The sequence below is a fragment of the Coenobita brevimanus genome, chromosome 7, assembly GCF_032717465.1.
Source record: "Coenobita brevimanus isolate Jiangsu-jjx chromosome 7, ASM3271746v2, whole genome shotgun sequence".
Lineage (NCBI taxonomy): Eukaryota > Metazoa > Arthropoda > Malacostraca > Decapoda > Coenobitidae > Coenobita > Coenobita brevimanus.
The window spans coordinates 6,492,522-6,505,356 of record NC_136960.1 but is presented as its reverse complement, the minus strand read 5'-3'; the positions used below and the strand labels follow the sequence as shown (position 1 = coordinate 6,505,356).

Here is a 12,835-nt window from a genome sequence, read left to right as displayed (position 1 = left end):
TAAATGCTTTGTTTAATCTTTGGTGGATAGAGGTGGAGCTGTTGTTATTGATCAACCCCAGGCTGTCTGGTTGAGCAGACCCATCAGCTGCAGGCAAGCAGCCACCCCTGCAGGGTTGCCTTGTGCAGTGAACCGATTTTCTCTTGAGTGTGACAGCGTCCCACCACAGTGAGGTGTGGGAAATATTGTGGAGGTTTGGTTCTTGGATGGACTCCACATTTGCATCTCTCCTCCCAGTTAACAGGGGCATCATAGTAGGTTCCTCTTCACCTCTTAAATTGTTTATATGGTTACTGCCCAAAGTTGTAAATGGCTTCCTGGGTTATGTTGATGGAATAAAGTCAAAGGAATTTAGACTGAATGTGAAGAGAAAAAGAAGTGGTAATCATTGAAGTGGATGGTGCTCTGTAATGTCAATGTGTGTGTGGTCCTGTGCTAAGTGTCAGAATGATGTTGCAAGCAGTTCACTCTCATGAAATGTTTGGAACTAATGGGCTCAGAAGAACTGCAGTGGTGTCAAGAAGTAGGCTGCAGGGAATGATAGGCTTTGAGTGAGCTCTGTGTAAGGATGAAGAAAGAAAAAGGGATATGTGTATTAGGACTGACTTGAGAATGTGTCTTTGGAGTGTGTAGAGGAATTTTGCCCTGGGTGATATGATCTATACTGAGGTGGGGATAGCTGATGCTAGGTCAGTTACTGTGGTCATATACAGATGGAAAATGAATAGGAACTGTTGCCTCTTCTGATCTGCAAGGGATTTTCCCCTAACATTATGGGAAAACTGGATGCTGAATGTGTGAGAAGTGTAATGCTTTATGGTAATGAAACTTGGGTAGTAAATGAGGAGGATGTGCATAGGTTGAGCATACAAAGATGTGGATAAGCAGATGGATGTGTAGTGGTTCCCCAAATTACAGTATTGCAAATGGCAGAATTACAAATGAGCAGCTGAAGGATCAACTGGGAATTGATGACATTGGCATTGTCATGTGTAGGGGGAAATTGAAGAGGTTTGAACAGGTAGAAAGCATGGAGGGTGAAACATGAGTGAAAAGATCTGTGAGTGTGAATGTGGAGGGTAGAACACAAAGACCTGGGATGAGGCCTTGCAAAGTCTTTCAAAACAAAACAAAAATGAAGTTACTGTATTTGATTTCTAGTAATTCCCATGAACATTTTCATTATCATCTTCCAAACTCAGCTTTCCATGACTTATAAAATATTATCCATATTTTTTGTTGCTTGTTATGCAACGTTTCACTTGCAGATTGCATCACGTGTATTCTGATTTATGAGAAAATAATTAAGAAATAATCTGACTACACTTATTATCATTGGCTTACATCTACAGTATGATGTATGGTAGTCCTTGATGAATTTTGTCATAAATTAGTGGATACATCAGTATACCTAGACAGATCAAATTTCACTTGTTATTCTGCTGTAGTCTTATGACATGTTTTTTACAGGTATTATGCAAAAAGATGCTTCCTGTCCTTGATAGAAAATTTGGCAAAACATATGATAACAGTCAAGGATTCTGTTGTCCAGGAATGTATACAATTCCTTGAGCACTGTGAAGGTAAGTCCTAGTGTTTTTTATGATATCAGAATGCAGAAATACCAAGACATTCTTTTGTGGATGACTTAAGAGAGTAAAAGTAATTAGTATTTGTAGTATTATGCTGTATACTGTGTTCACATGAATGATAATCCTTAATCTTTTACATACTGCATCTTCCCTTAGCTAAATTAAATTGTTGGACTGTAGAATTACATTACTGAGTCATAGAGCACTAAAAGAGCTGAGATAGGTTTAACTCTTGAGGTGCTACGTAGCATCATCATCTGAATCGTCTTTGTGGAAATGAAAATTGGCCAGTAAAGAGGGTCAGTGTCCGTAGGTTTGAGCATAGAGAAATGAGGATGGTTGAATATTTATTGGCAAAGAAAGATTTTACCACATCCAACTGGTATATAATATTTTTTAAACTACCTTTCTGGTTGTAAAGTACTTTTTAGAAAAGAGAAGGAAGGTGGGAATAGTGAAGAACTAGCAATAATCCATAATATGACTACTGTACATGCCACTGTAGGAGCAGAGAGAAAATAATGGCTGGAAGAAACACGGAACTATCAAAAAGAGAGGTAAAACAGAGGAGCAGAAGAGGACAGTAAGGGGAGAGGCTGAAAACAAAAAGGCCTCTTTTAGTTGCCCACTGGGAAGTATTCCTTCCCCCCCCTTCCCCAGGAGGAATTTTAAAATGGAGAAATTTAACTCATTGTTGACATTGTTTTTGTGTTGTTGATGAGCATGAGTATGTTTGATTCTGGCAGTGTATGGGCGCACTGTGAAGGGCATCATCGAGCACCCACTTGAAGAAACTGGCATCCATCCAGGCAAGAACACCGTTACCTATGAGTCTCGTCTCCTCAAGGCTCTCCTTCTCCAGATTCAGCAGATGTAAATGAACTAGCTAAAGAAAGTGCAGATGCCTATGTAATATATTGCACCATAAAGTGTGCAATATTTATTGTATAGCTGCTGTCACCGTATAGGCTACTTGGAAACATCATGTCACCATTATTATATATGCTGTGTTAATGAGGGTGCACCAAAAGATATGGAGAATTGAAAGCAAAGTTGAATGGGAGAGTTATAGAACCTTGTTGGTATCATGTTTGATGTTAAATATATGTATATATCATTACTGATATACTGCATAGACTTTTTAAATTAGAAAATCCCACTGGCATAATGATATATGTTATGGAATTTATGATTGCTGTTTAGACATAAGTTAACTCTCAATTATCTGTCATTACAATGTCCGGCACTTTTTACTCAGCTCTATTAAAACAATATCTGGCAAAATTATACAGTATTCTCCTTTCATCTCTTGCACACAGTACAAACTCTATCTTTTGCCTTCTCATTCTCACCTACATCTGCACATATACCCCATCAATACTCCCATTCTCTCAGTCTCACCTCTCCATTTTATCTCAGTTATTTCACCTACATTCACTCTCGCATCCTCAGGCACCTGGACAATCTCTTTCTCTTTCACCTCATCATTCACACCCCTTAAATTCCATGTCACAATCTGTACCATGTCCTTTGTTCAATCCTTAGTTGTCACCTGTTGGTCAGTCCTGGTCTGAGGCTTTTGGTTTGTATTTTTAGTTGTTTTCCAGGGAGGGACACTAACCCTCTGCCAGCCCATTTGTTGTCATGTAAGGAACACGTGTTGGTTGGTTATGAGGTTACCACCCGGCACTGTAATTGATTTTCTGGTTTACAGGTAATCATTTGTCTTGCCACTCAATGTAGAGCTACCCTAAAATAGAGCACCACTACACTAAGTGAGTGGATGATGAGTGCCCCCACCTACCACAGCCTATTATGGTTAATGATAACCGCATTTACTTCAGCTATTGAAGAAATGAACACCAACTGAACTCCATTCCATGCAAAGGTTAGTATTAAAATACAGTGTGATTAGGTAGCTGTTGCAGTAGATAGAGAGATAGACAGTGATTAGGTAGCTTACATAGGTGGTGTGGCCATTTAGAGATGGATATGAACTGGTGGTGAATGACATTATGCGAGTTAGTGTGAAGGTGGGAGGTTTGAAAGACTAAGAAGATGGCTGGAAAAGATTGTTAAATGAATGTATAAGAAAGTGAGATCTAGAAATCAAAGAAACCAGAATAATGACAGAGTTTATGGATGGACAATATATGTGTTCAGATGTACAAGACAGGAGTGCATCCCCTCTTAACCTGTTAGTCAGCCAGATGGTTCAGTCCTACTGACATTAGGGAAGAAAGAGAGAGAGATTTGTTTGGTTTTCATATCAACATGATGGAGGGAAGATTTCAAAACTTGCTTCATAAATAAAGTGATGGTTGTGGAGAGAGAAGATAACTTAGTGAGATGGTTTTTGATGAATAGAGAGAGGTGAGCTGGTGAGAGACTAAGTGCTGGATGCAGTAACAGAAAAGTGAAGTAAATGTGTAACACAAGTGGAAAGTACAGTGACACAGGGAACAAAAGTGGTTGGTTGCTATATGAAGGCCTTGGTACAAAATAGAGAACTGGATGTGGCAGCTGCAAACAGATTATATGAAAAAGTTTTAGTGCCCATGTTAATTACTGGTGCACGACTGGTGTGGCATGAAAATGAAAAGTATAGGTAACCTGTGGATAGTTTATTGAGAAATGTAGGTGGAGTGAAGAGAGGGGAGAGAGTAAGAAACACATTAATGTGATTTGTGAAAGGCGTGGGGTAAAGAAATCTGTGGACAATTCAGGTGAAGATAGTGAGCTTAGTTGGTGAATAGGTATGGTAAATGAGTTTGTGAGAGCAAGGTATGGAGGTTGGTGAAGCTAGGAAACTGACAAAGGATCAGGTTGGTTGGTTGAATTTTGCACTGAGGAGTGCATGACAAGGATCTGACTCCCCCTTTTCAATAGTCGATAGTCATCAAACTAACCTGTCTTGCAGGTAATACGAAGCACTCATGTGTGGGGATGTGTACCTGTGAAGTAAAAACAAAATTCCAGAGGCTTGAATGGTGAATGAGTATTGCCTATTTCACTGGGCATGCTTTTGATTCATATTATTTTTATTTAATAACAATCATCATCATCATCATCATCCAATCCTACATCGCCCCGTGAGGACCGTAGGAGCCCTGGGCTAGGCAAGATGGTCCTGACATTTAAGATGAGAGTGACCAGCCTCACTCATCTCTGAGTGGCATTACATGAGCAGTATACTCCAACCACCCCTTGGATATAAACCTTCACCGGCTCAATGCGATTGGAGTGCCATAATTACTCACTAAACCACCAGGCGCCAAAATTTGGTTATAGGGTTACCATCCAGTGTAGTAAATGGTGTCCTGGTGTACAGGAAACCATTTGGCTTGTCAGTCGGTGCAGAGTCACCCACAAGCAGAAGGAAGAGGAAAGAATGAAGGAAAGGAAGACAGAAGAGGAAATGTAAAATCACCCGTTGGCAGAAGCATGTGGAAAGAATGAAGGAAAGAAAGACAGAAGAGGATGGAAGGAAGGAAGGATGGAGGAGCGGAAAAGGCAGACACCCGAGAGCAGCAATATATCGAGTGAGTGGATGGTGAGCGCCCCCACCTAATAATAATAATAATAATCCATCCATCCATCATCCAAATCTACGTTTTCCCATAAGGAGCGTAGAAGCCCGGGGCTAGGCAAGTTGGTCCTGACATTTAAGATGAGAGTGACCAGCCTCACTCATCCCTGAGTGGCATTACATGAGCAATAAACCCCAACCACCCCTTGGATATAAACCTTCACTGGCTCAATCCGACTTGAATGCCATAATTACCCACTAAACCAACAGGTGCCAAAATTTGGTTATATGGTTACCACCCAGCATAGTAAATGGTTTCCTGGTATACAGGAAACCATTTGGCCTGTCACTCTGTGTAGAGTCACCCACAGGTAGAAGTAAGAAGAAAGAATGAAGGAAAGAAAGACAGAAGAGGAAGTGCAAAGTCACCCACAGGCAGAAGGACAAGGAAAGAATGAAGGAAAGAAAGACAGAAGAGAATGGAAGGAAAGAAGGATGGAGGGGAGGAAAGGGCAGACATCCATGAGCAGTACTACATCGAGTGAGTGGATGGTGAGTGCCCCCACCTACCACTAATAATAATCATAATAATAATAATAATAATAATGGACCATTCTTCACCTTGTCTGTGGGTGAGTGGAGAGGGAAAAAAAGTAGATGATGATAACAATGATGAATGATAATTTAAAGATATTGTGGCTTATTTCACTAAGTATTATTGGTAATCCTACATTCATGCTTTCAGTTACAAATTCCAGGTTCCTTTGTTTTTTTTTGTTTTTTTTTTTTTTTTTTTTTTTTGGTGGGGGGAGTAGGAGTAGGATGATAGCTTTATGTGAGGAACAGGAAGGCAGCACTTTCCCCCTCTTCTCTCCCATACTTCACTTTACCCTAGCTCCCTTACTTAACCCTCCTCCCTCACATGCTAAGATGCAGTTCCCTCCCCCAGTTCTCCATGTCTCACTTTGCAAACAAATATGTGCTGATGGTTTTGCTTGTGAGGTGGAACTAGGATTTTTAAGGCATAAATGATATGTAAATGATTGTGACCAATTTCACAGGGCATGTTAATAGTTCTGTTTTAATGGTTCCTGTTTTTGTATCTGAATCCTACCTCTCCACATCTTTCTTTGGTAGGAAGGTGGGTTGGGATGATGGTATTAATATAATGTGAAAAAGCTCAACTTGTAAACAGTGTCAGAAACATACTTCTTGTTAGCTGAAGTGGATGTGTAACACAATATGCAGTGCCATATACTATGTCCACTTTAACTTATACTTGTCATCTCTCAATCAGATATGCTGAGCAGTAATAAGAAAGGAACACTAGAACATGGTGCTAGTTGCAAGAAAAAGTCATGGAACAGTCATAGAGCTGTAACACTGTATTATCTTTTCCTGCTACTGAGCAATGGAAAATAAGCTGCAAATAACAAAAGCACTGGCTGTTAACGTGGACATATTATGGGAAGTACCAGCATTGTTGTGATGTACTGTACATTCACAGAGAAGTCATTAAAGGATATTACAGAAAAATGATTCAGGGGCACATCAGCTTTATTCACATTTCTATAAAGCATAAATACAAGTACTATTTACCATTATATGGAGAAAAACTATAATTGCATAAAAATAAGATACAGTATTTACATTTAAGCAATTCTTCAAGTTCTGGTGAGTGAATGGAAGCGTGGTCCATTGGATTGGGCAAATTTAGGCTGTCTGGATGTTGCTACTCCTCACTCTGTCCTAGGGTGGGAAAGGAGGTCCAGATGATGATGATGATGATGATGGTGATGATGACATTCAAACAATGCAGGACTGATAAAGTAATACCATCATCAATATCAAAAGCTTAAAAATAGACTATGTGCTCAGTGTTATGAAAACCAGTGTTCACACACTTCACAACTCTTCATTACATGAAGCTCAAGTTTCCATACAAGTAACAGGTCAGCATCCCTCAGTGACCTCAAATAGAACTCAGCCTTTCACTTCAAGGACCTCCCCCCCCCCCCTCCCCCACAGCTATACCTCTTTTTACCTTGATTTGGCCCAGATTTTTTATTTTTCTCTTTTGCAGCTTGTTTCATGCAGCTCAGTGGCATAAGAAAACACTACTACTGCTCATCATCCTTTAGCTCTTCTTTTTGACTGGCATAGTATTCTTGTGCTAATCTATTGTTACAACTTGGGATTCAAGATGGAGAGATGGCAATTTTAGGCCAAGTTAAACAAGTCAACTATTGTATACAGCTTATGGGAGACATATTGCAGTGATGGTGTCTGTAATGTCATATCTAACTCTCATGTTCAAAAAGTACAGCAGCTTATTATAATCATCTGGATATATTGGGGAAAAAAAATGGATGGAAGGAGTTAAGGTGCCATAATCTTACCTAGAGACTCAACCATTTTGTGTTCAAGTCATTTTGTATTCCGAGTTATCCAATCACTATCATAGTCTGGGCCAGATTAAGGGTCACTTTTTTTTAAAATGCCTTTGGAGATTTTGCAACACATTTTCCTTAGGTAATTTATTCTGCACATTCATATTGTTTCACTTCATCTGGAAAGATGCCAGCATGCTTGAATGCATCAGCCTTGGTCTTCTCAACAAGGTGGAGTCAAAGGCTTTTAATCTCATTAACTCTTCTCCTCTTCCTGGCTCCCTTCAACCTCTGTCTCTTTGCCACACTGTTGCATCTTTAATTCTTTCTATCAGTACTTTTAGGGTCACTGCTCCTCTGAACTGTCAGCTTGCATCCCTCTACCACTGTGGTGGGCACATAGCACCTGTCTGGCTACAAGCTCTCATCTCTTTTCTGTCCAACTCTCTAATGCAAGAGTTAACTGTTACTCTCAGTCTTTCATGTATGCAACAGGTCAACTCTGGGACTGTCTTCCTCTGTCTGTATTTCCTACTGCCTATAACCTCCAGTCTCCCAAATATAGTGTGTCTGGAGAGGATGGGAGGCCAGCTCTCCATGCTATCTAATCTCTAGCAGTCTCTCTCTTCAGTTCCTCATCCCAGAGGTCACACTCGATGAGCTTGTCCCAGGTTAGCCTCTTCCAACCTTATCCTCAATGTTCACACCTCTCACCCACAATATTCTTTGGTGTTATTGATGCACACTTTGCCATTATTAAAATGGTATAAATTATCTATAAGAGCATATTTTGATGTACTCTGGAAAGTAAATTGCTTAGGAAGAGGTACTATACTGCAAAAACAACTTTGTTACAAGGAATACTGTACAGCACTTACTCTGGAGGGGGAAAGAGGGAGGGGGAGGCCGAGGATGAGATGGAGAGATGGGGTGGAGAGGTATATGAGAGAGGGGGGTGTGAGCTGGGAGCAGGGGAGTGAAATGGCGGGGGACAGGGCGACTTGGAGGCGATTTGTTTGTGGCCACCCCAAACGGGATTGAGGCGTCTGGCAATAGATAGACTTACTCTGAGTGCCCAAAGATGAGGACAAGCCCTCCCTCTTTTTTAAACCACATGATAATGGCATTTGTCTGACCCTTTTGTATTGTTGCTGATTATACTCTAATGTGGGATCCATACTTGATCACATGTGACAAATACAAGGGAACATGGATCCACTGGGTGGAATGGCCCTGCACAGGCATTTGCTTGCCTGCGATTGATGGATCGGCTCAGCCAGACATACCAGGGTTAATAACAACAACAACAACATGTACTGGTAAAAATAAACTGATGTTACTGTGTTGGTACAGAAATGCTGTACATGGTTGCTAAGAAGTGTTCTTTAACCCCTACGAGCCGGGGGGTTTCTGATGTCGCATGCTCCTCCCCAGGGGGAATTTCGTGATTTTGGAAAAAATACCCATACCTGAAATCCTAATATCCGCCAAACTACAACAGCAAAAGAAAAAATTAAGATACTGTACATAAGACTTACCAAATTTTCCCCTTTCAAATGAAAGTATCCCCACATTTCCAGGTGGTCCCACTGATGAGTAAGGATAAGTTAAAGTTCAAAGAGTGGTGGGAAGATGCTTGCAGCTATGCAAGTCAACCGGCTTTGCACTGCACCAAAATCGTGACAACTACACACGTCAACTGGGACGTAGGGATTAAAGTAATGTTCAATACAGTATCATGATTTGTATCTGTTGTTTGGTACTGGAAGATCACATGACTCCAATAAGTGGTTTTTGGACATAGGCTTATGAAGATATGTTGATTTGCTTTAAGGATTCATACATATCCCTAAAATTTGGTACCAACTTGAGTAAACAAACTTTTGAAGATAAAAAAGTTGCCAATTTCTTACACTGAAAAGCTAATACAGTATTTTTAAGTACAGTGACAATATCTGGTGCTGGAGAGGGATGCCTTTACAACGTTGACACTTATATAACCATCGCTGCTGTCATACACACATCCATCAGCTCCTTCCCTATCTCCTGAAAGAAGATTAGTGGACTGATGCGGAAGAGCAACTTCACTCTGCAGCCAGATGAGTCAGGTCACAACAACAACGTAATATCTTCCCGCATCTTGTTGCACTTCCTTGCTGGACTGACTTGCAGATGAAGGAAATTCATCAATCTTCTTCAAAATACTCATCATGGCTGCTGTCATCACAATTGTTGTCTTGATCACTGTCGAACACTGGTAGCTAAGTGGGAAAAAAAAAAAAATCAAAATCATTATCTTAATCACGATGGCTTCTTTCCCTCAGTCATTTGCTTACTTTATCAAACCACTGTCTCCCAATCCTCCTACCACCCTCAAATTCACTCACATACACCCTTTCTTCTCCACCTTAGTAAAATCTAGTTTCTCAATCTGACCATAATATGCTATGCACATATACTTTTTGATCAGTGGTGTGAAGATTATCATTGTTTTACCAACCATATTTCCTATTAATAACTAGGATAGGTAGGACACCCAAAACAAGGATAGGGAAGCAAAAAAGCAAGAGAAATGTTGAGAGACTATCCAGTGAAATGGGCCACATCCATCCAATACCATTCAGGCTTTCAAATTTTTCAGCTCTAAATCATATGCAAACCATTCATACTTTTTTTGTGATTCACTTGCATGATAAAGCCATTCTGACAACTGTGATGATATAAAAGATCTGCAACTATAGTCACGGCACACAACTCTGAGGTTGTCATTATCATACTCTGGCAACCTTCCATTCAAAAGTGCATCCGATTTCGTATCATACTATACATGAATCATATTATTATGCACAAATATATTGTACACGAATATTATTATACACGAACATATTACAGTAATCCCTCTACTATCCGATGTAACAGAGCCAAAGGCATGTCTGGAAAGTGGTCCCATCCGGAAAGTCCTAGACTGGTACTTAAGGACCCTAACCCAGCCTAACTTTGAAAGCCACCTAAATAACTCCCTACCGGACATGCATAGCACCTACTTAAACCTATTTAAGACCCTATTCACACCAATAATGGACAAGCATGAAATAAATGAAAAGGAACCAAGAATGAGGAATTAGAATTGACTGTACCTCAGCCAGGGTACTTACAGCACGTTTGTGGTTGCCTTCTATAAGGTTTTGGCAGTGGTGAAAATGCTCTTGAAGCACATACAGTAATCCAGTGCTGTGCTGCACTTAATTCTTTGCACTGTGAGTTATAACTGTTTAACACTGCACATTATTCTTAACTGCACCACGCCAGTTTCAACCGCCAATTTGCACTCCACAGTCTATCCTTTGCACTCTGAATTCTAATTTCTTAACACTGCACAACACTGTAAATTCCCATGTGGTCTAGTTATTCTAATGTTTCTTCTGTCCATATCCAATATCCCAATGTCAACAGTAAATACCCCTCTCCTCCTCTATTCGACAGGAATGTGTTCCATAAAAAGTGGCTGAATAACAAATTGGTTGACTAATGAACCTATTTTTCCCTTAAGATTGTTAAGAAATGGGGGGGTTAGGTTTCTGACCACCTTCGTCATTCAAAAAACATTCAATAAAGATGGTAAAATACCCGTAAATATGAATGAAAAAGACACGGGTTTGAGCTGTTTTCTTATAGACCTATATTCTCAAGGAAAATTATTTTAGTACAATACAGTACTACATACAGCTCTGAGGACCGACATTTGATTTTCAATGAAAAAAATATTGGAAAACAAACGAAATATACCTACTTAGCGATGTTACAGAATGCAGCCTGATCGCCTTCGATAGCATGATTACTGCTGATCCCGCTGACAGGACATGGCATCACCACGCCAAACAAACGCAAATATATACAATTTAAAACCATAAATACTCATAGCAGTGGAAGCCTAACTGGAAGCACTGAAACCTAACAGTACTCTGTGGGTGGTACTAACCTCCATAGGAGTGGTGTGATTTTTCATGTTATTAGATGCAACATTAGACACAGACTGACTCTCTTGCACGGCTCGCCGGATGCCACGAGGCCTTCCCTTGTTATTCTTCATATGCTGGTATATTACTTGCAGTGCCTCTCTGAAAAGCAATCTCATTAGCGGTAAAAAAAAAAAAAAAAGAAAAAGAAAAAAAAATCCTAACAAAGAAGGGTGGGTGGGAAGAAGTAAAACTTGACACTGTGTTGGAACATTTTTCTTTTGTTTAAGTGTCAGTTTTCTAACCCAGGGCCTTTTTCATAGACATTTTTATTGTAAGATGCAGCTCTGAGTTTTTTCTTCCATTGATTTTGTTTTGTCTGCACAAATTTTATATATATGATAGGATTCAGTACATTGTGTACAAAACTCTCTCATTAGCTAAATAAAAGATAAACAACTACTGGCATTATGCCTTCAAGCCAGACTTACTTTGTATTTTATTCTACAATTCTATCTATCAATTGCCAGATGCCTTAATCCTGTATGGGGTGGTAAAAACAAATCACCTCCATGTTGCCCTCTCCCCTGCCATTTCACTGTCCTCCCCCCAGCTCACATCCCCCTCTTTCCTACACCTCTCCACTCCATCCCTCCATCTCATTCTCAGCCTCCCCCTCCCTCCACCTCACTCACACTCTCCTCTTTAGTCTCTCACTTTCCATCCTCTCCACATGGCCGAACCACCTCAATGCATTTCTCCTAATGCTTTCTCTCACATCCACATCTACACCACAATGCTCCTTCACTTCCTCATTTGTCAGTCTGTCTCTCCATGTAACTCCTCTCAAATAACTCATTCCCACAATCTCACCGTTTGACTTGTGTCATTCCAAGGTTCAAGCTTCACTTCCATATTTTGGAGTAGGTATCACAATACAGTACTATCATGCAGCAACTTTTTTACTTCCATGTTCATTTCCCTATGTCTTATCACTGCTTTCAAAGAACCAACAACCTCTCTTCCTTACTGTGCTCTTTCAAGCACTTCACCCTCCAAACTTCCATCCTTACTCATCACACTACCCAAGTACTTATGTGCACTCACATCTTCCATTTCCTCATCATCCAACCTCACTGTTCATTCACTGACTTCATTTCTCTCAAAGACCGTAACTTTACTGTTCCTTATATTCGCCTTTAGATTCCATTTCTTACACACTCTCCCAACTCCATTCAACAAGCCTTGCCATTCCCCTTTGTCTTCACTTAACCCTAACAGGTTTCTGGGCTGGGCAGATTATGTCTGTGTTAGTCAGGTGCTCTCATGCTAACCCACATCTTTGCACCACAATATTTTTCTTTGATC

General features: G+C 40.2%; 1 protein-coding gene and 1 long non-coding RNA gene across 2 annotated transcripts in view; one reads left to right on the top strand and one right to left on the bottom strand.

Moving 5' to 3' along the window:
• The window catches only part of Ttc30 (tetratricopeptide repeat domain 30), a 48,584-nt gene extending 45,905 nt beyond the window's left edge, over nt 1-2,679 (top strand). The window contains exons 13-14 of the mRNA XM_080276637.1: nt 1,471-1,583; nt 2,339-2,679. Of these exons, the coding sequence (XP_080132763.1) occupies nt 1,471-1,583; nt 2,339-2,469 (244 nt within the window). The 3' untranslated portion in view covers nt 2,470-2,679. The remainder of the gene's footprint in view (nt 1-1,470; nt 1,584-2,338) is intronic.
• Nucleotides 2,680-9,589: 6,910 nt separating this feature from the next.
• Nucleotides 9,590-11,646, bottom strand: LOC145405110 (uncharacterized). Its single transcript, XR_013898261.1, has 2 exons — nt 11,491-11,646; nt 9,590-9,772 (listed from the first exon to the last, which is right to left on the bottom strand). It is a non-coding gene; the product is annotated as an uncharacterized LOC145405110 (long non-coding RNA).
• Between the last annotated feature and the right edge of the window lie 1,189 nt (nt 11,647-12,835).